General features: G+C 46.9%; 1 protein-coding gene across 39 annotated transcripts in view; it reads right to left on the bottom strand.

The window, feature by feature from the left end:
- The window catches only part of ATXN1 (ataxin 1), a 344115-nt gene that overhangs the window by 13911 nt on the left and 309456 nt on the right, over nt 1-20748 (bottom strand). For all 39 annotated transcript variants that reach the window (XM_064423954.1, XM_064423939.1, XM_064423786.1 and 36 more), the window contains one exon: nt 2138-4178. In XM_064423954.1, coding sequence (XP_064280024.1) covers nt 2138-4018 — 1881 coding nt within the window. In that variant the 5' untranslated portion in view covers nt 4019-4178. The remainder of the gene's footprint in view (nt 1-2137; nt 4179-20748) is intronic.

The raw sequence follows: 20748 nt of genomic DNA on the forward strand, positions 1-20748 counted from the left end.
TGCACTACACTCGCAGCTCTATCCCCCTGCACTCCAGAGTCAAGAGCTCCATTTCAGCGTGGCAGCACCACAGTGCCGGTGCTCAGAGCAGCTCGACCAAGTACTTGCTCTTTCAGAGAGAAGACTAAGCCTCTTCACACAGGCAATTTTCTGAGGAGTAATGAATGCTGCACACCTGCAAATAAGGCTGAAAACTCCCAGAGCGCCAGGCCAGCCTAAGGGTGAGGTCCCAGAGACCTCAAGCATGTAGAAATGCACCCACTCTCTCTCTCTCTTTCTCTCCCCCTCCCCAAGGCGAAGGAAAACCAGCAGTTGTCCCTGCTATGCAGGGACACAGCTGATCTGGGAAGAGACCCAAGTCCTGGAATCTGCAGGAAACCTAAATTCAACCTCCGTTCCTAATCATATCTCTACGTGACTCTCCCTCCATGCTGCAAGCGTCCCCGGTGGAAAACACAGCTGGGGAGTATTTCGGCTGCGATGATGTCAGCCCGCTCCCGACAGGCTTCTCTGTAAGGTGACACTTTGCTGGGTGAGACCCGTGTGCCCGGCCCTGGATTTGTAGAGCCTCGGACTCGCTCCCTTTCTGCCAGAGGATGGCACTCCACCCCCTGCAAAAGAGCAGCTCTTCCCAGCACCGCAGTCCTTTGCCTGCCTTGAGAGGGCTGTGACGGAGAGGTGACACAAACGCTATCTGCTCATTTGTACCTCTTCTTCTGTGCAGACACCGACGGGATGGCCTGGCTGCAGGCAGAGAAATGTGAGCAAGATGAAAACTGCCGAGTGGAGATTGCTAGCTTTGAAATCTCATTATTCAAGGCACCCTGGCAAATTATAATAGCTGGTCCTGATCCAAGGACAGTTCCTCTAAACGTGATGCCTGAGATGCACCAAAATACAGTTAATCAGTGGGGAAAAAAATCGAGCCTCTATACTGGAAGCACGAGAGGCTCGACTTCAACCAGCTGTGCAGGTGCAGACACATACATGAACAAACCCACACAGGGAATCTGCCTGTTTGACTTGAGAAGGAGGACATGCCACACGTAGTGATTCACCATGTGTGTACACGTGGGGAAGGACAGGCTACAGGCTGCTGAGACTGTAAGAAATTTTCTGTGTGATCTGCTCCTCAGTACCATCACTGTTTGCTTTTCTCCTCCAAACCATCAGCCTGAAGTGTGTTACTACCTGTGCCCGTGCCCAGTTCCTCTCGTTCTCCTTCTCTCTCATTCTGCTTCTCCAGTGCTGAGGCTGCAGCATCAGAGGTGCAGATGGTGGAGTTCACAGCACTCACACCAAAACAAAAAGATTTGCAACAGGATTATCTAAACCGAGTACCTCCAGGAAGCCAAATGCTACACAGCACATCTGAACTTTTCAGCATCAACCAACAGAATCTAAATTGCTCAGAAAATGGACAGCATCAGGATAAAGCTTTCAAATCAATATGCACTCGTTCTCAACCTAAAAACACCTCTGGAAAGTTACAGGTTTTCTTCCTGCTTTGCAAACACAGAAACAAAGGTCAGAAGCACAGCCTGCCCAGACACCTAGACGGTTTTTTCTTCCAAACTGCACTTGACCACAGAGTTTACATGAGCCATGCAATGTTAAAACCACCTTCAAGCGAAGCTTCAGAAAAACTCTGCAGTGCATTTCAGTAACTTATATGCATGAGAACCATTCCCAGGCAGCTCCAAGTTTTTAAGCCATGGAAATTCACTGCCTTGTGCCTGACTTATCTCTTTAGGGTAGGTTTTGATCTGATTCTATCACGACCTTTCTGCTGTGAATGGTAAAAATCACCTATCAAAATGAAAAATGTAACCTTTCATACTCCTTACCTTATCTGGTATTTTAATCAAAACCCACGAAAATCACATAAGTCTTCCTGTGAATTCCCCAGCTTTAAAAGAGACCCACTTGATATCCAAAAGTCTACATTTATCACCAGTGCGACCTGATGGCTCCCCCAGCACAGTGAGTGGGATGATTTTTGGTTTACAGTTTGAACCACAGCTGGATGAAGAAGCAAGCCCGAGCAGATCCAAAGCAAGTGAGCTGTGATATGGCCTGGGGGGGCCAGAGCATGCACCCCAGCCCAACCCCCCAGCCCACCATGCGTTGCCATTACCTGTGCTCGATGCTCCCCCACTGCAAACTGGATGACGGCGATGCCCGGGCTATGGCTGTCTTCGATCCTCTCCACAGTGCTGGAGTCTATTTTCAGGTCGTTGCTAATTTCCGCGCTCTGTATGAAGTCTTCTGTTTTCAAGTCCTCCACTTTCTTCAGCTCCCCGTTGGCCAGCTGGATGATCGACCCCTTCATGAAGTAAGGGGGCAGCGTGGGGGGCGCGGCGGCAGGGGAGGCAATGGACTGCACCACGGGCAGGTGGATCTGTGCCTGCACCATGGTGGCCTGGTAGGCAGGCTGGGTGGTGAGGGGCTCCGCACTGAAGTTCTCGCTCTTGGGGACGGCGGTGGTGACGAACGTGTGAGGCACTGCTGCAAACTGAGGAGACGACGTGACGATCGCAGGCGTGACTCCCGACGGCTCGACGTCCGCGCTGCCGACCGGTATCAGCAGGGACTGGGTTCCCGGGATCACCAGGTGCTGCGGCAGGCTGCTGGGGTAGCCGATGGCTTGCTGCTGGCCGCTCAGGTAGCCGATCACCGGCGGCTGGGTCCCAGTGTAGAAAGCTGTCGCCGGCAGCCCCACAGGGAGTTGCTCGGAGGCGCTGTGGGTGGTCTGAATGACGGTGTGAGGGGACAGCGTGGCCACCGCCTTCACCCCCTCGTGGCCCAGAGCCTGCTGCGGAGACAAGGCATAGGACCGGTGGGTTGGCTTTCCTAAGTGCAAATTTCCCTTGTCGTTGAGGGCTGAAGGAGAGGTCTCACGGTTGGCGGCCTGCTGCACCTCCAGGTCTGCCGTGGGCGTGCCGCTGTTGGGGACCACCATGACAGAGGCTCGGACACCTGAGGAATCCCGCACGCCGTACTCGGCGGGGCTCGAGTGGACCACCACGTGCCTGGTCTCGTAGTGATGGGGAGCTGGTTTATTGCCTGCTTTGACTAGACCCATGTCGGCAGAAGGCGAAATGCCGTACCTCCGGCTCTTCTCTATCTCGCCATTCAGTACCTCCTTGGCCTGCATCGCCTGCAGCCGGCTGCTCTCGGGTTTCTTGGGGGGATCCCTGGTGACAAAGTGGCCCCCCGAGTCAGTGTACTGCACCACCACTTGGGAGGAAGGGCCAAGGGTGAGGGTGTGCGGGATCACTGTCTGATGTGGGTGCAGGGGGACTGGGATGGTTGGAGGAGAGACATTTCTGACAGTGCTCTGGGAAGAGCTGGAAATGTGGACGTACTGGTTCTGCTGGGTGGGTGGAGGAGACCCAGCAGCGATCAGTCCAGGCGTCCTGACCAGGTGCGGCTCAACTTTGTGCCCCTGCTGGCTCAAGCCGCTCATGCTGGCCAGCAAAGTGGAATAAGCCTCCAGCTGGGAGCGCTGGGATGGAGTGGTTGCAACGGCTGTGGCCGCCGCCACGGCGCCGGTCGCAGAATTGGCTGTCGGGGAAATCAGCTGTGAGGGGATGAATCCGGTGTACGATCCACTGTACTGGGGCCCGACGAACTGGAAGGTGTGCTGCAGGTGAGTGTACTGCACGGGGGAAACGGGGGTCCCTGACTGGGAGAGGGCGGGCGAGTACACCGTGGGAAGAGTGGTAGAGGCTGGAACGGACCTGGGCGCACTCGGCGGGGAATAGTCCATCCCTGCAGACAGTGACTTGTGCAAACCCTGCTGCAAGCCTGCCTCCACCGAGGAGGTACCCCCGGGCCGGTGCCTGCCCCCCAGGCAGCCCTGGCCACTGGGTGTGCTGGGGAGCCATGCCAGGTTATCTGCACGGTGGTTTTCGTTTGGCAGGACCGGCTTCACCTCCGAAGGCAGGCTGGTGGCAGGGATTTCTCGCTTCTTAGGTGGCAGGCATTCATTGCTCCGCTCTTGGTTGGATTTCATCTTTCGCCGTCCCCCCTCCACTGTGCTTGCTTCACTGTCTGGCTGGCTCTGATTTCAGTCTGATAAACGGAAAGTCACATTTGATTTCTGCAGGGGATCCAGTGACTTCATGAGGAATCATCTCCCTGTGAGCACGATCCTCCGACAGCTCCTCTGGATTCTGCAACGAAAGGGTGGGCAAGGGAGATGAGAGTTGCATCGTCAGCAATGAGAAATGAAAACAAATAAGCAGACACTCTAAATCAGCAAACAGGAAAAATACCTTTTGAAAAAAAATATGGTCAGGCATTGCCACTCTCACATCAAGGAGCAATTGACAGCTAGCTATGCTGCAAACAGCAGAAAAATCCTGGGCATGTCTGCTAATGCATCAGGAAAACATTAAAAAAATTAGGCATATCAGAAACAACCTGGCCATAACTTGGCTCATTTAGCAGCAGTCATTTATTTCCCAAGGCCCATTCTCCCTCCTCTACGAAAACCCTCTATGTCTCTATGGTGCCTGCTTTGTTCTTCCAGACTCTTCTCTCCCTGCAATGATGACACTGCCTTCACCCTAATGTGCCCTAAAAAAACATGGGAGCACAGCAGGGAGTCCCGAGGAACAGGCACACACAAAATATTGTTAGCAACAAGTCACTGTGAGGGGTGCAGAGGGAAGGTGGTGGGTCACTCCTAAACCCCTGAGACCCAGAGACACTGGCAGGGTGACTTCACGTGACACCATGCAGGGCTGTGGAGGCAGCAGCTGCCTCCTGTCCCCACTCCACACCACAGCTCATTACAGGGACACGTGTGCTTCATCTCCCAGTCTGGCAATGAAGCTCAGCCACGCGAGCTATTTACAGCAGCAGCCCAGAGCCAGGGATGGAACCGAGCCAGGTTTTTGATGTCTGGTGGGGTTTTTTTGACCCAGTGCTTTGAACTCCTTCTGCTACTGATGCCTCACATTCAGGTGTCCAGGCAGGACTCTGCTGGGAGGAACTCCCTGCCACATGCAGGTAGGCCAGAGCCAGGTGCTGGCACCATATCCGTCTCTGGCAGGATCCAGCCCCGCTTTTTCTTAGCCACTGCTCACCACAGAAGCTGTGTACCACACTCAGGGCCACGACCACAGGTCCATGAGTTTGACTCAGGTATTCTCAGCCTTGGGGACACCTGCCCAGAACTGCTCAGAAAAGCATGTTTGAGTTTCCTGATCCAAATCAGGAAAAATTTGCAGTTTCATATTGGGCTGATTTTTCTGTTGGAGCAAGTAAGTTGCTTTCTCTGCATCACCAATTTCAACCAAAGGCAACAAAGTCTTCCTAACTCTTCTGTTACCTGCCAAAGAAAATATTGTAACTGTAATGTGTTACACATTTACCCTCTTCCTGAAACCTTGCCTTGCCTAATCAACCTTCAGAGTGAAACTTTTCCTCAGCCCCTGTCCAGCCACCACCTGTCATCTGCATTTCTGGTGTTTTGAAAGCTGTTCAAGAATGGGTGATGAGAAACCATGCACCTCGCATGAGTGGCAGCTCAACAAGAAAAGCATGCATTACATGTAAGAAGAATAGAGAGAAAGAATTAAGAGTGGATGTGAAAGAAGATGGAAATAGGATATAGCCCACTTTAAAGGGAATGCTGAGCAGCAGTAATGATACTTATCTTATGGCAAGTAATATTCCTCTGGGGGATTTCTTTCTCTGCTGCCTCACTTCTAATGAACAATAAGCCTGATGTTTATATGTGTATGAAGTACTTTGAAGACACACTAGACTCAGATTAAACCTATCTTTAAAAGCACTCTTTACGTTTATGGTCCTCCAAGCTGCTGTAAGCCTGCAGGAAAAGTCCAAACCTTCTAATGGTTTGATACAATCAGTCTTAAGTTAATTACTCCATTCTTTAAATATTGATAAACAGTAATGAAACACCAACAGCTAGAGCTAGGGGAGAGGGGTAAAGCACTGTTTCAGAGCAGATTCCCTGGCTTTGAGGAGATAGGGAGGATGAAAGAACTCAGGGCAGCTTCAGCTGTGCAAGGGCCGGTGACACCCAGGCACTATCCTGACCTGCCCTGGTCTGTCAGCACCATCACCTCGGCACCGCGACCGCGGCGACGAGGGCAGCCAGGAGACAGGGCCCCTGCTAGATCAGCACGGGCCTTCCCCTCCTCCTAACAGTTGCTCAGCGTGTCTTGGCAACAGCTAAAATTATTATATTACACATGACTTACAGATTTTTCTTTTTAAGTTCGACTAAAAATAAAACTGCCGAGCTCACATTTGCGCAGTCATCCTTGGTTAACTTTAGCTCTCTGTAGCCTTCTGCCCCAGGCAGCCGGCTTGGGTAGGGAAGTCAGCAGATCCTGGCCCAGGCAGCTGCCCAGGGGGGACATCCTCAGCATGAGGTGCTCATGCTGCTCCCCCTGTCACAGGGAGCTTGTGCTGGGCTTGGACCATCCTCCAATCTCTTCTGGAACATGAGCTGCAAATCCAGAATTTAAATACGCTCCCACGGGGAAAAGCTGGGAGCAGAGGCAGAAGGCTGGCTTCTCTGCCTGCAACAGAGCAGAGAGCTTGTACTTGGGACTGAACAGGGGCAGGATCTTTTGCTGTGCTGGGTAAACCAGGCTCCCCAAAATCAGTGGTTCCAAAAGTTCGAGGCATCTGGGTTCAGCTTCTCTGCATCGAAAGAAGTACTATGAAGCCTTATGAAATGAAGTTTCATTATACAGGAGCTGAAGCAAAGATTTTATTCTGCTAAATAGCATTGAACCACTGAGGTTTGAGTGGCTTCCAATGTCAAAGCTAACATCCTTCAAAAATTCCAAGTACTAACTCTTTTGGGTCATGCATTTTGGTTTTTTTGGTGTAAATATTTCAGATGACTGACTTTATCTTTACCAGTAACAAAAGGACCTCTCAAAATGTCCTGGAGAACACAGGAGGAATAAATCAACTTAATGGAGACAAGGGATGAGACAGCCACAGAGCAGTGAATACTGCCCCACTTTTTCAAGCCCAGGCACTTCACAGTGAGACTTTGAACTCTTTACAGACATAGATTTCCAAAAAAATGGAAATATGCAGCATAAAACAGCCTACTTCTACTTCAAGATCTGAAAGGAAAACAGTAACTTTTCAGCATTATTCAAGTTCCAGCAGCAGTAAAGATAAGACAGGACTGATTTTGCTTGGGAAGTAATGAAGGGAGACAACCCAAACAAGAGTGTCTCAAAGGCAAGAGGTACAAGACCTGGTTAAGCAGTTTTGTGCTGGCTGTCCTAGAAAGATGAACGCCTGCCTTCTGTGGTGTGCCGCAGGGTTTGTTATTTGCATGCTTTTTTTTTTTTTTAACTGAAGACATTTTTCCAACTCTGGAACTATCCTTTTAACTTTAGAGCTGTCAATCACAATTTGTAGATATGCAAATGAGCAGGAAACACCAGGTGATTTTTTGCTCCTGTGTGTGTCACAAGTGCGTGCGTGCGTGCAGGCATGTGTAATTATGGCTGGGAAGGTAAAAGGGACAAAGAGATCAGGGAGAGCAGCTGGACTTTGGTATCTCTGGCAGTGAGTACACATGGAACATTGCTAAACTGTCTGGACAGCCAGTGTCCGCTGGCAGTCTGCCCACACTCAAATTCCTGGAAAGGCTTAAGGCAGAAAAATAATCACTTGGAGGAGTCACCATCTGGGCTTGCTCTGGTCCCAGAGGGATTGCTCACTGGAGCTCGGGATGTGCATTTTCATGCAAAACTCCAGGATCTCTTTGCAAGGCACTTTAAATCTCACTGAATCCCAAAACATTTTTCTACTTATTTAATCTAATAAATTTTAAACACAGGAGAGGATGTTGGGTTATAGCTTCAGATGCTGACCTCCTTTATTTATCTGGAGTTCACTGCAGCAAAGGTAAAACCAGCAATGCAAGCATTCAAACACAGCGACATGCTGTGTCCCACCACCCAGGACTGAGCCTCGGGGTGCAGAGAAGTTGGGGCCACAACCACAAAACCCAGCAGCACCTGGCTATGCAAACAGTGGGACTTTCACTGCCTTGAGAAATCAAGCACTTTCTCTGTCCCATGGTGCAGCTAACATCCTTTTTTGGGTCTCTAAATCTTCTTCAAAAATCTGGTTCCTCCATCCTCCTCTGGTCCCTGACCTTTCTGCGGTTGCCAGCAAGCTCACACCATCATGTGCCAGCAGGAGGAGGGACTGGTGCAAGAAGCAAACACCCCAGGTGGGGCAGTCGTCAGCTTCCAACTTCAGGAATATTTAATTAAGCCAGTCACTTATTGTCAAAACGCTCCTTGGATCGCAAGTCCTAAAAACACACAGAGTACTATGACTTTTCAACTTCCACTTTCCAGCTCCAGGTATGACCAGCAAACTCTCACATTTATATCCGTGAGATATATCTAGTGCACATTTATGCACTAGAGAAACGGTGCCTCTCCTCCATCAGACACTGTTGCCCTGCCTGGCACGTAGGTGTTAATGCAACATTGGCAGAGTCGAGCCTGATACGCGGCTCTTCATGTCTGGGGTGTTACCGGGCAGATGCAGCAGCGCACTCTGATGCTCCCGCCCCAAATCACCCGCCCATCCTATCACGAGTGAGTAATTTCGGCAGCCCTGGAAAGGAGCGAGAAGGGGAGGCACTTCGTCCCACCTCTCCCCTCCCCGCCGAGGAGGCTGGCATCTTGCAGGATCAGATTCAGAGAGACGAAAAGACAGACACGCTGCAGAGGGCTCCGCAGCTGCATTCTGCCTCTCAGATCCGTACTCCAGCTTTCTCCCCCGCTCTACAGCCTGCCCGCTGCCAGCTACATATTCATGGTTGTAGCTGCTACAGATTCCATTAGCCCTGCCATGTGCAGCTCAGCGCAGGCCAACAATAGCTATAGGAGTTTATTGTCCAACCCGAGCAATTTCACAGCTCCCTGGCACAATTCCCGGGAGAGCCAACTGCAGAGATCCATTAATAAGGAACATGAAAACCTCTAATAAAATTTGAAATCCTTCTCCCAAAATGAAAGGATTCCTGATCAACACCGCACCCACAAGACAGATTGTCCAGTGCAGTGTTAGTTCTTATTATACTTCTGGGAATCTGCCACAGCAAATTACTACGGGTTTCGGCACAGTGAGCAGCGGTTCCGCACATCCTTCCTCTCCCCAGGCAGATCAGACAGACTCCACGTGAGACAAAAAGCAAGTGATATAAGCAAACCTCAGGGAGCACATCACCAGATGTGAGATGCCCAAAGACTCAACATTCCTGTGAATTTAATGGAAGTATGTAGGTAAAAGAGTTGAGAGAGGAAGGTTTAGGAGGACAAAACAGTGTAAGATGTATTCCCAAAAGGACAGACAGAGGATGGAGTTCCAGGACAGCCATTCACGAGCACAGGTTATATAAACTGATTATTAGAAAGCTACTCCACTGGTTAACCATCTGTTTCTCCTACTTACCCTGAATTCTGACGATAAGGAGAGACGTGCATGTCCTAAGTAGGGCACTTGCCTCCTGAGCTAGTACAGTTAGACTGTGCTTAGTTAATAACACATTGTTACTATGCCTCATAGGTGCTGGTGAACTGCACAGGAACATGGTGCTAAAATTATCTTTGGTTTTAGTTAAGCTATCTGCTGAATGAAGAGTTGGAATTAACTTTCAGAAGTTTGCAGGTTTCTGCCATCAGATCATCTGGGCGCCATCACTTCATTCTGCAGCAGGAGAGATGCCTTTATTTTCAGCATCTGTAGAAGTCACTCCGTGCTCTGGGTGTGCAGCAGACCTCTCTGTCCTTTCTGTGCACACACACAGCAGTGCAGCTACACGTAAGCCTTGCAGGACTGTGAGTACTACAGGTGACTTAAATGGATTCACAGCTGCCTACATCTTGTGTTTATACAGAAAAAAGCTTTCAGCAAAGGTGATCCCTCCTCTTCCAGCATGCTTTGCAGAGAGGTGGTACCAGAGCATGCAGTACAAGATGCCAGGGAGGCTGCAAGAAGGAAGCATTTCCTCCAAGAGCCATGTCAGGGCTGACACTGGAGGGCTGTGTTGGCCATCCTGCCACCTCCCAGCCCAGCCCACGGCAGCACCCTTGCTCCCTGCCACAGAAACCCTTCCCTTGCAATGCCAAACCTGGGCTCTCAGATGTCAGGAGTCAGGCCCAGCTTCTTGCTTCTGAAACACATGATATTGGTCACAAATAAAAGATTTATTAAAATTATAAAGATGAAGGGTATTAATTATTATTATCATTGTTGTTATTATTATTATTACTTCTTTTAACTTGCCCCTCTGCTGTGTGAGGCCTTCTTTCAGGCTTAAGGTCTCTAGCTTTTCCCTGCAGCCCACAAGATCAGAAACTTATTGGTTTGGCTAAAAGTGGAATTTCTCTTCACATCATTTGACACCAGGAAACGGAATTTTGTGAAATAGCATCAGATATCCACAGATAAAAATGCATGAGCTGACAGTGTGGATTACAGTGAAGTTTTTCTGAGGGTGAAATGCTGGACTTCAGAGCTTTCTGCCTCCGTGGGGGAAAGGAAAGGGTGTAACTGCTAAGTGAGGGTCTGAGCCTGGAGCAAAGCCATTTGAGTGTGCACAGCTTGATGCACAGCTTTCTCTCTCAGCTGCACAACAGAAAGTGCACCTCAGCTGACCCTACGAGAAGCAGCTCCAACTGCAGCCACAAAGGAAAGTTCTGGGGCTGCTCAGGCCCGGGGTCTCAGCTCAGGCTGACTGCCAGCTGCATAGTCCCACATGGCTGGAGCTCACTCCAGCAGCCTGATGATTTACCACCATGCCACACTGAAGCCTTTACAGCCTGACAGAGCCTGCCAAGCCCCTCCAAAGCCCTGCTCCCCAAGCCTCAGAGTCAGCTGTGCTAGGACATGAAGACCACCAGCTCAAGGTGCTCAGGAAGTCAGCATTCCACTACACACATACCCAGAGTCTGCGGTGGCAGCATGGGAGCCATGGCACAAACACACGTAAATTAAAGTGCTCATTCAACCCCACCAACACCTGGGTGGAAAGGGGGATCCCACCTATGCAACTCCACAAGTGGCCAGTGCAGCATCCAGTCTTTTATCTCCTGCTTTGCAGTGACTGCTGCCAGAGCAGGACATCTGACAGTGCTCAGTGACACTCTCTACTCTTACACCCATCCCCTAGAGGTGCTTCTGCAGCTTAAATGAGTGAATAGTGTTCATTTATAAACAAGTCTAATACAGAAATTACTTTGTTGATGTTTTTCATTTATCTAAAATGTGCCTACAATGTGGCTACAATGGGAGCTGCCTACACAATTTTCCATTGAAAATTTCACATGAGTGACTATAAACGTAGCAACACCCACTCGCCACTCATTTTAACTTGTGACAGAAACTGTCATGCCTGTATGAACACATTTGTACTGCAGATATGTCACACAGGTCTCCTTCCATGTGTCTGAAAATGCTCGCTAACATTCTCTCCATCTTCTACAAAACAAATTAAGAGAGACGCCTGGCTTCGCTGCCAGGAGACTTGAATAAGACCCCCACGAAAAATTACAGAAACCGGGGGCGTTTCACCCCTTTGAAGATCCAGCCAGAAACACCAGCAAGCAGCAGCCAACTCGGAGCAGCCATTTTACAGATAAGCACAGGCGCTCACGGGGAGGAGTGTGCCTTTAAGCCTGGCTGATAAGGGGACAGTGTGAGAGCACGGCTTTAGGGGAAGATTTGGAAAGGTCATCTGCATGCTCAGTGCCTTTCCTTGGAAGTCTTCCCTGCAGACTGCTTCTCTGGTAGATTCCACATGCCAGCAAATTAGACTATAATTAGTCCATCTGTAAAATGTGAAACATGAACTGATGTTAAATTCCCCTTGAAATGGATTCCAACACCTTGCCTTCACTCAGACTTCATTCAGCAAAGCTTTAACTCGAAGCCATTTGCACCAGCCCTTGCTCACTGCCTCAGTGCACACTTGGTGCCCTCCCAAATCAGGAAGACTGACCATTACTACTGAACAAACAGAAAAGCCAGCAGCTCACGCTGGTCTCGAGGCACACAGCACGTACCCCAGTGCTGCAGACAGGGAACGAGTTAAACATCCCCCTCAGACACCTTTTTTCTCTCTATTTTTTTTTTCTTCTTCCTTCCAGTCAGCTACATTTAGGTGTGGTCTGCAGCACCACCCACTCATCCCGCACAGACCCTCACACTGACCAGCTCAGCTCAGGCAGTGTCATAGGTCTCAGTGCATGCAGGAATACACACTAACAAGAAGAAAGCCAGATCAGCTTTTCTGCTCCTTCTCTCTCTGAAACGCCTCTCCAGGCCTTGCAGCCCACACAACCAAGTGACTAGTTACTCTCCCTGACTCAGCGAGTAGGGAGCCTCCCTCCTGCTTAATGGGGAGCAAGCAGATAAAATGGGCACTGAGCCCAAATCCATCACCCGTGTCACTTGACTGAGGCCAGCATGGCGAGGCTGAGATTGCCCCAACTGTTCGGATTAGGCAACACAGAAAACAATCAAAAGAAAATGAAATAATGCAGGATTATACAAACATAGCAGGTTCCACAGTCGCAAGCTTCAGCTGCAATTAAAAAACCCACCCTGTTCCAACTAAGAATGCAAATCATCATCGTTGCTCTCAAGCAGGGAACGTTGACAAATGAAGGCGGTGTGCTAACAGGCAGTGCCAGTACTCTTAATTTAAGTATGTGAGAAACAAAGGTATGTACCATCCGGGGTTGCCAGAAAGAACTTGCCTTGAACAACAATCAAAAAGAACTCTGAGGATTTAAAAATTGCTTTTTTTTAAACAAAAAAACAGATACAAGAAAACCTTTTGCTCTATTTTTCCCAGACAGGTGAAGAAAGAACAAGAAAACAAAAATATCACACAGCTCCCATCAAGGTTATTTATATACAAGTTTGAACTCAGGAACTAAGAACATTCCTGCATTGAATCTGTGGGTCCAGTGAATCACAGCTTGGAAACCTGAATGGATCTTTTGTAAAAGTCACTGAGCCATGAACATGCTTCCTCACCGCTGCGATCACTTCTGTGAAAGCACCTTACCCATCTGCCCCTGGAAATCCACGGCGCAAGACAAGTGACTCCCGACACCAGTAAAATGGACAAGAGGATGACTAGCTACCTGCAGCTGGTTTCAATCCGAGCCGAGTAATTATTGCAGCCCTCTCCTGTGGCTCATATGGAGCGCAGCATGGAGCTATAAAGCGTTATGCAAGTCTAATGTGCTGCCAGATCTCTTCGAGCAGGCAGCAGCCAAGTCGCTCCCTCCCACCATTGGCTCAGCTTCATTAACTTAATCAGGTATTCATTCATTCATTCACTCACTCATTCAAAAAAAAAAAAATTACTCTAAAGCTGGCAAATAGCCAGTGCCATGCATGCATGGAGCATGCTCACATCAGCCACTGGGGCTGGAAGAGGAAGGATAATCTAACATTCCTCAAGCTCCGAACAGGGCTTTAGCTTTGCACGCAGCCCAGGCACAAACACATCTTTGCCACGGCCTCCCCAAGAGCACGAAGGCTTGGGAGCTGTGTTGAGGTCAGATGCTGGCGCTGAGACCGTGGAATTGAGAGCAGCCCTGTAAGTCAGTACAGCCAGCAGGAAGCTGAGTAGAGAACTTCCCAAGAGCAATGACTAATTAAGCAATTTGATTATTTAGGGGGAAAAAAAAAAGGGAATTGTGGCAGGATCGACGCAACTCATTTTGCTGCAAGGTTGCTCCCCCCCTTTCTTCTGCACTTACCACATACGTTGCACAGCTTAGTCCGGACAGAAGGGACCAAAGCAGAACAGAAATAGGGTTTAAAAAAAAAAAAAAACAACCAAAAAAACCCAGAAAAAAGAAGGGAAGCATCACTCAGCTAATGTTAAAAGCAATTGCTAATGGAAGTCTGTTTGATCCCCCGCTATTTATAAATGTAAGACTTCCTACAGGCATGCAGCACTCAAGCATTGAATACAGCCCCCTTCCTTGTACAGTTCTTGCACGTATTTTTCTTACTCTTTGCATGTAAGTCTGCAAAGAATGTTATTACTTCCCTCTAGCTGTCATCAGAATGACTTTCACTGCATTTTTTTCCAGCACACTACAAGAAAGCTGCTTCATAACTATTCCAAAAAGCAGGCCTTGAGAGTCAGCTCTGACTTTACTGTGAAGAGCTTCATGCAAGGAGCCAGGCCGGACACTAAGGAAAGGGGAAAGGTGTTACATTTCCCTCAGCGGAAGCTGAGCAACAGCATGGAAGCACTCAGCATCTCTCCCCCCTTACCTCATTCTGCCCTGTGTGAAAAAAATACCAGATGGCAGATTACTCTGAGCTAGTCCATAAAAGTAACTTGGAAATATAAAGCAGTTTGGACTTTTTCAAAATAGTGTTTATGGTTATATAATGAAAACTATATATCCTCGTGCAAATCTTCAGCCACAGACCTGGCTGACACAGCTCAAGAGCATCTACACTCCCCACCTTCCCCCAGTGATGCAAATCAGATGTTATAACCCTCCATGCTCTGTTATCATGGAGAGCACAGATTTTCTGCAGGAACTTCAAGTGCCTCTTCTCTAAATGGCCTGAAAGTCACTATTTCTCTTCAGATAAAAAACAAACAAACCCCAAACCAAATCTGAAATCTACTGTGGCCACCACCACAAACCATGATACAAATGGTAAATTAGACAAAGACTTTCAAAAAGGGTTATTAATGTAAGGCAAACACTTAGCTAAAGGTCTGCAGTTCAGATGCACTTAGCAAAAGCATTTAAAAGACCCCAAACCAAAGCCTGTTACTCTGATCCTGACTCCACTACTGACCATAGCACATAAGCCCATGGTTAACTCGAGGATCCCTTCCTGAAGCTCTCTGTAGGTAGATGGTGCTGAAGAGCACCCAAGTAACTAGCAGACAAGCAAACACTCAGCTTTTGAGGAGCCAGCTGTTGACATGTCCAAGGGCTACAAGTGACATTTATACATTGCAGCTCATCAGCAAGTGAACAGTGAGGTACGGCTGAACATCACTTCTTTGCTACATGACAGCATCACGGATTTGCTGACTGTAAGAGAAAAACTACTCAGCATGCTTTTACTGCACTAATAGATTTAACAAGAGAAAGAGATGCAAAGTGTCTGAAGGCAACCTTAGTTGTTTCTTAGTCCTCGGCTTCCTGCACTGCAGAGTGTGTAGGACACCAGCCAAGCAGTCTCGAAGTACTCTACACTGAAGCCAGCCTCCTTCACTGGAAGTTCAGTCTTGGGCTAAGGGCCTTTCAATTATCTAAGCTCTCAAGCACTCTGGCTCTTTTGCTACCTTTGCCCCCATCTCTCATCCTTCTTCAAATGGGGTCCAAAGCTTGGAGGCTCCTTCTTTTCACTTCACCTCTCTTCTCTTGCAGCCCTGACACAATTCAAGACACAGTTCAAACCCTTCCTCCTCTGCCCAGGCCCAACGTTCCCTATCCTGCTTGAACAGCTGCTTAAGCCTTCTTCACTGCAGTCACCTCCTTTCCTGGCACCAGGGCATCAAATCACCTGCAATTCCTCCTCCTGAGCCTCTCCTTCCATGCATCATGCTCCATACATGGGAGCAGCCAGCAAGGTGTGATTTCTGACACCCGAAGTAGCTACACAGTTTTAAAGCAGGCTATCAGAAGAAGGTCAGGAACATAAAGGAGCAGGAGAAGAAAACCAGCCTGGGAACGCTGAGAATTTTATCCCAAATGATCCAAACTTTGCAGAAGTTGTAGTTTGGTCTAGATAAACAAAAGGATGTGGTTTGAGCAATTCTGGTTCTTTATACGAATAATTTCACTGCTCCCTCTGAAAGAATCATTAGAAGAGCATGAGGTTTCATGAGTCAAGATAGGAGAATGAGAAGGCAATATTTCAGCACTGTGAAATGAGGCTTGCGTGTCTAACCACACTACCAGCTCTGAGTTCACTTCTCACAAGTGTCAAGTATATTTTCCATTCTGTACTTCTGCAAGCCCTAGTTCTGTCTGTTGTCATCACTCATGGGGATTTACCTAATCCCTGAAACGGCAAAAAAACATCATCTTTTTTGCTGGAGAAACAGAATCATGTCTCAAGCACACTGAAAAATTCAAATTGTCTGTATCATTTATTGTAGCTCCATTCATCCACTCTGTGTTGACAGTATAAATACAAATGATGCCCTTAACAAAATGCTGAACTGCAGTCCAATGTATTAGTGGTATTTCTTAGAGATTTCCACGCACTTTTGCTCTTTCTCTGCTCACATTCCTCACACTTCAGCATACTAAAGCAGCTGCCTGTTTATACAAAGCCTGAAATAGAAATGTTGATTCCCTTCTTCATCAAAGCGGGTGACTTTAGCTCTATCCACTGGTCTGAAGTAGAAAGTAGGGCAAAGGCAATCAAAAGTTAGTGGTTCATTTGAAGTCTGTTATCTTGCAACTCAGCTACAAAGGGAGACTCCACAACTTTCTAAGCACAGAAATGCACCTATCCAAAGTTTTATTTTAAACACTAGTGAGCCGCTATGTTGACCTTTAAAATTCATGACATCACATTATACATGGCTGGTACAACTTGCTGTACAGCTCTGTTCATACACAAATAAATGACAGTGCAGTTCCAGATTTTTTTGGCACTCCTTGGACCCATGCCAGCAAATCGAGCTCAGAACTGTGTGTCCTCTACTGACAGAGCTCTCCTACCCACTACAGCCTTTTGCACAGGGCCCAGCAAACCTGTGTTAGCCCTTTTGTGGTGACAGACACGTCCCACTGAGGTTTGCCAGGGACCTTCAATGGGTATTACCCACAGGGCTATGAATTGCAACCCCCTGGCTGGGGCTAAGGTAAGACCTAGTATGAAAACTTCTTCTCTAGCCAAGGATACCTCCCTAATGACCAGATTTCAGTTTCCACATCAGTTAAGGACCTCTCAGAAGCACTCCAACTAAATTAGGGGAAGGATTCAACCTGGGATCTGAGTGCTCAAAACCTTTGTGCGTTTTTCTGCAAGCCAGAATTCAAGTGCTGCTCTCCCAGAGAAGAAAATAGTTAAAACAGGCTCAGATCCTCCCATTGCAAAGCAGAACCCAATGGAGAAACTTTCTTGGGAGAGGACAGCTCCTGGGGGAGTCCCTTGCAAAATATTGCCTCATCTCACCAAGACATCTAGTCCAACCAGGACAAACAGGGAACAATGACATGAGAGGCAGGTCTGATCATGGAGGCACCCTGTGTCTGGCTTGAGAGTTTCAGAAGCAAGAGTTGTGTATAGATGTGATGCATCCCAGTGCTCTACAGCATCCCCTGCAGCCCCAAGAATGTTACTCAACATTGCCATTCCTACAGCAAAAAGGAAAACGGATTTTTCCTGGTTTTATTTATGCCAGTTTAGTTATGGACCAAGTGATTCTCCAGCTTCTGATCTGCTTACCACTTTCTCTCTCTGCCTACTGTTTCTTCTGAATGTGTAATGATTTTACATCTGTTAATCTGGTTAGGTTTCTTTTTCATATGTGGTTAGTGACTTGCAGACTCCTTATGGTAAATATGAAATAAAACGCTGCTTTTTCTGCCTTTTGTTTTTGTGCTTATGGATGAATGACATATTTCCTTAGAAACATGAAATAACTACTGCAATGAGTGATAGATAACCACTTTGGTACAATGAACACATTATAAAAAATATGGAATGATCATGAGCTCATACAACCAGGATGACTAAAACAACAACATAATTGGTCAGAATTTATTCAGTTCCTAAAGGAGAAAAAAACCTTGACAACACTCTGCAGTAAGGTTAGTGAAACTAAAACCAAAATAAGCTACACAAGTCACTGTTGCCCTTTGGCTAAAATTAAGTAAGAACTAATGGTGTCTAATAAAAAAGGCAGAAATTTTTCAAGGAAAAATTATATTAGGAAATGTTTGTTTTCAAACCTGAATCTGTTGGAGGCAAAAATGTTTGAATACATTTACAGCTGGGAAAAACTGCTGGAACTTCTTTGTAAATATTTTCCCAGTAATATTAAAAGAATTAAAACCTATTTGCTGGTTCCACAAGTAAATGTTTTAAACACTTAGTGAAGGTGTACTTAAAAAATGCTGTAACTACAACAGAAATTTAGTTTAAAATGAAACCACCCTCTAGCTTGAATACAGGACTATCGGCTTTGTTGTACTGTTTTGTAAAACATTTTCACCTATTACCTGATTTTCACTTTATCTCAGCTTTTAAAGTTTTCCTTCCGTTAGACCAAGAAATGTTTTTCTGAGATTGTGGAAATTCTCATGGGCTGAAATTTCCTCTTATCTCTGATTTCTAATTAGATTTAAATCTTTCCTAGCTTGGGGGCAAGACCTACCCAAACATTTTGAAACATTGCCAGGTTGTATACCTATATATATACACCTATATATATATATATATATGAAAATTCACATTGTTGCTCTTGCCTGGCAAAAACGATGAGCTACACTGGAAAAGGAGTCTTTCTTCTTCTGTGACAGCATCATTCAGCTCACCTCCCAAAGGTTCAATTCTGCCTGCAAAATCTTTCCTTTCGGTTCAAATTGCTGCCAAAACAGCACAGTGTTCTCTCTGATGTACAGCCAGTTTGAGCTGACAGCTACCACACTGGATTAATGAGGGGGAAAAGAAGAAAGAGAGGGAAGGGCACTGCTAGCCTGTCTGGTAAATTGGGGTTGAAGGAGCTGCAGCATCTCAGAAGCTGGTCTATTCCATTCAGTGGGGAAGGAAGGAGAGAGGAGATGTCTCTTACACGTGTGTTGCCTCAGCTGCTGTGGAAAGCTGCCTGCATGACTAACACAAGAGGAACCAGAGAACGAGTTTATGATAATCTCTAAATAATAATCTTATAATAGTGGGGTATAATAATCTCCCATGGGTTGCACTGCTACAACTCTATCAGTGAAACCTTGTGCAATTCCAGTTCACTAGTGGGCTGCTGGCAAGGATGGGAATATGCTTGTTACACCTATCCACTGAAAGTGATGGAAAACTCTCAAAAATTAGATTTTAGCAGGTGATTTTGACAGCTATGATTTGTGCTGTCATTCAGCATAGCTGAAACCACTCCAACAAGGAGCTGCAAAGGTGGGGGTAACACAACTGAGTCGTCTGCACCACTCAGGTCAAGGCCTTGCCCAGAACCCCTGCAGAGCTCCATGGCAGCTGCTACTCCAAGAGTGAGAGCCCAAGGGGAGCAAAGCACTCTGAAAACACTGCAAGCCACAGCGCAGACACACTGTACCAGCACCTAATGGCTCTTCCATGCAGTTGCTCTACCTACATCCATCAAAACCCCGTATGTGTCACAGATAAATTACCAGCTGACAGAAAACCAGCAAAAAACCACCTACTGCACAGACCTAATGCTCCAATTAGACTAGGTGCCTCCTCACACAGCTTACTTCATTTAGGCAAATCTTTCCAGTGGAAAATGCAGACAAATCAGCCCTGGGATCACCAGCAGCAGCTGCTGCTTTCTGCATGCAGAGTGTTGAGCAAATCAAGAGAGATGAGCTGCTGCTCCCATCAGAATCTCAAAGATGTGGATGACAACACTGGTTAATTAAAAGACACAGGATCAGACGAGAGGGAAATTGTTGTTCAGCAGCTTAGACTGAAAATCAAGCTGGTTTGACAAGAAATAGGAGCTGTACCAATTTTCAGTCTGTGGTCAAGTAGTCTTTCTATAGCTCTGGTGTAAAATTATTTGCCCCCACACTGTTCTTTGTGAACTACTGTTTTAGCTTTTTTTTTTTTTTCTTTATTCTCCTCATCTTAGCATTTCTGTCATTTTTGCTTCCTCTTAAATGTTAGTTTCTGTCCTTGCTTCAATATCACTTAAAATGCCACTATCACTAACAGCATGAGACTGAGTCAGAACTGAGACTGCGCACTCACTCACTTTTGATTCTAGCAAAGAATTACTAAAAGCCAAAAAAGTACTGTGAATTACATGCCCTCTCACTGATGCCCAGAACAGAATTGCACTACTACAGTATGTATACAATCACTATGAAGTGTTTATTGTGTCATGCTCTACACAAAAATTTTTCACCCTATCCTGTCTTTTCCCACTCTCCAACTTTCAGGCTAAATAAAAAACACTGCGAGGGTTGGCAAACTGATATGGACATTAAATCATATTTCAACATGTTCTTAAGGATAAGTTTTGTCTTGTCACTCCCATTTTAACAACATAAACCAGTGGTGAAAAAGCCTTCCTGAGGGGGCTTTCTCATACCCTCATATGGGGAGGGGGCTATTTATTCTGTTCACATTCACTACAGAGAATGTTCTGTTCACCTCACAGGCAGGTCAGTACAAAAACTCAAAGTAGTGATCTCAAAAAAGTGTTAAACAATCTTAAATATGCATGTGAATTGCCATTTGGTTTCCATTTACTGGCACAGATTATAATCTTTAAAGAGAACAGCTGATGCAGGACAACCTCTGTGTTTTCTTCACTTTCTACCTGGAGAATGTGGCCTGGAGACATTGGATGCAGAGGAGGCAACACAGCTGACTGGATGGTTCTGGTCAGATAATAAAACTAATAGAACACTTTTTGATAGTCATTAACTAAAGTTTTGCTTCTTTACTGCTAGAATTTGTTTATGGCTATGGGAACAAGATCAGTCCTTCCTTATATTAGGA

The sequence above is a fragment of the Passer domesticus genome, chromosome 1, assembly GCF_036417665.1.
Source record: "Passer domesticus isolate bPasDom1 chromosome 1, bPasDom1.hap1, whole genome shotgun sequence".
In the NCBI taxonomy this organism is placed as follows: Eukaryota; Metazoa; Chordata; class Aves; order Passeriformes; family Passeridae; genus Passer; species Passer domesticus.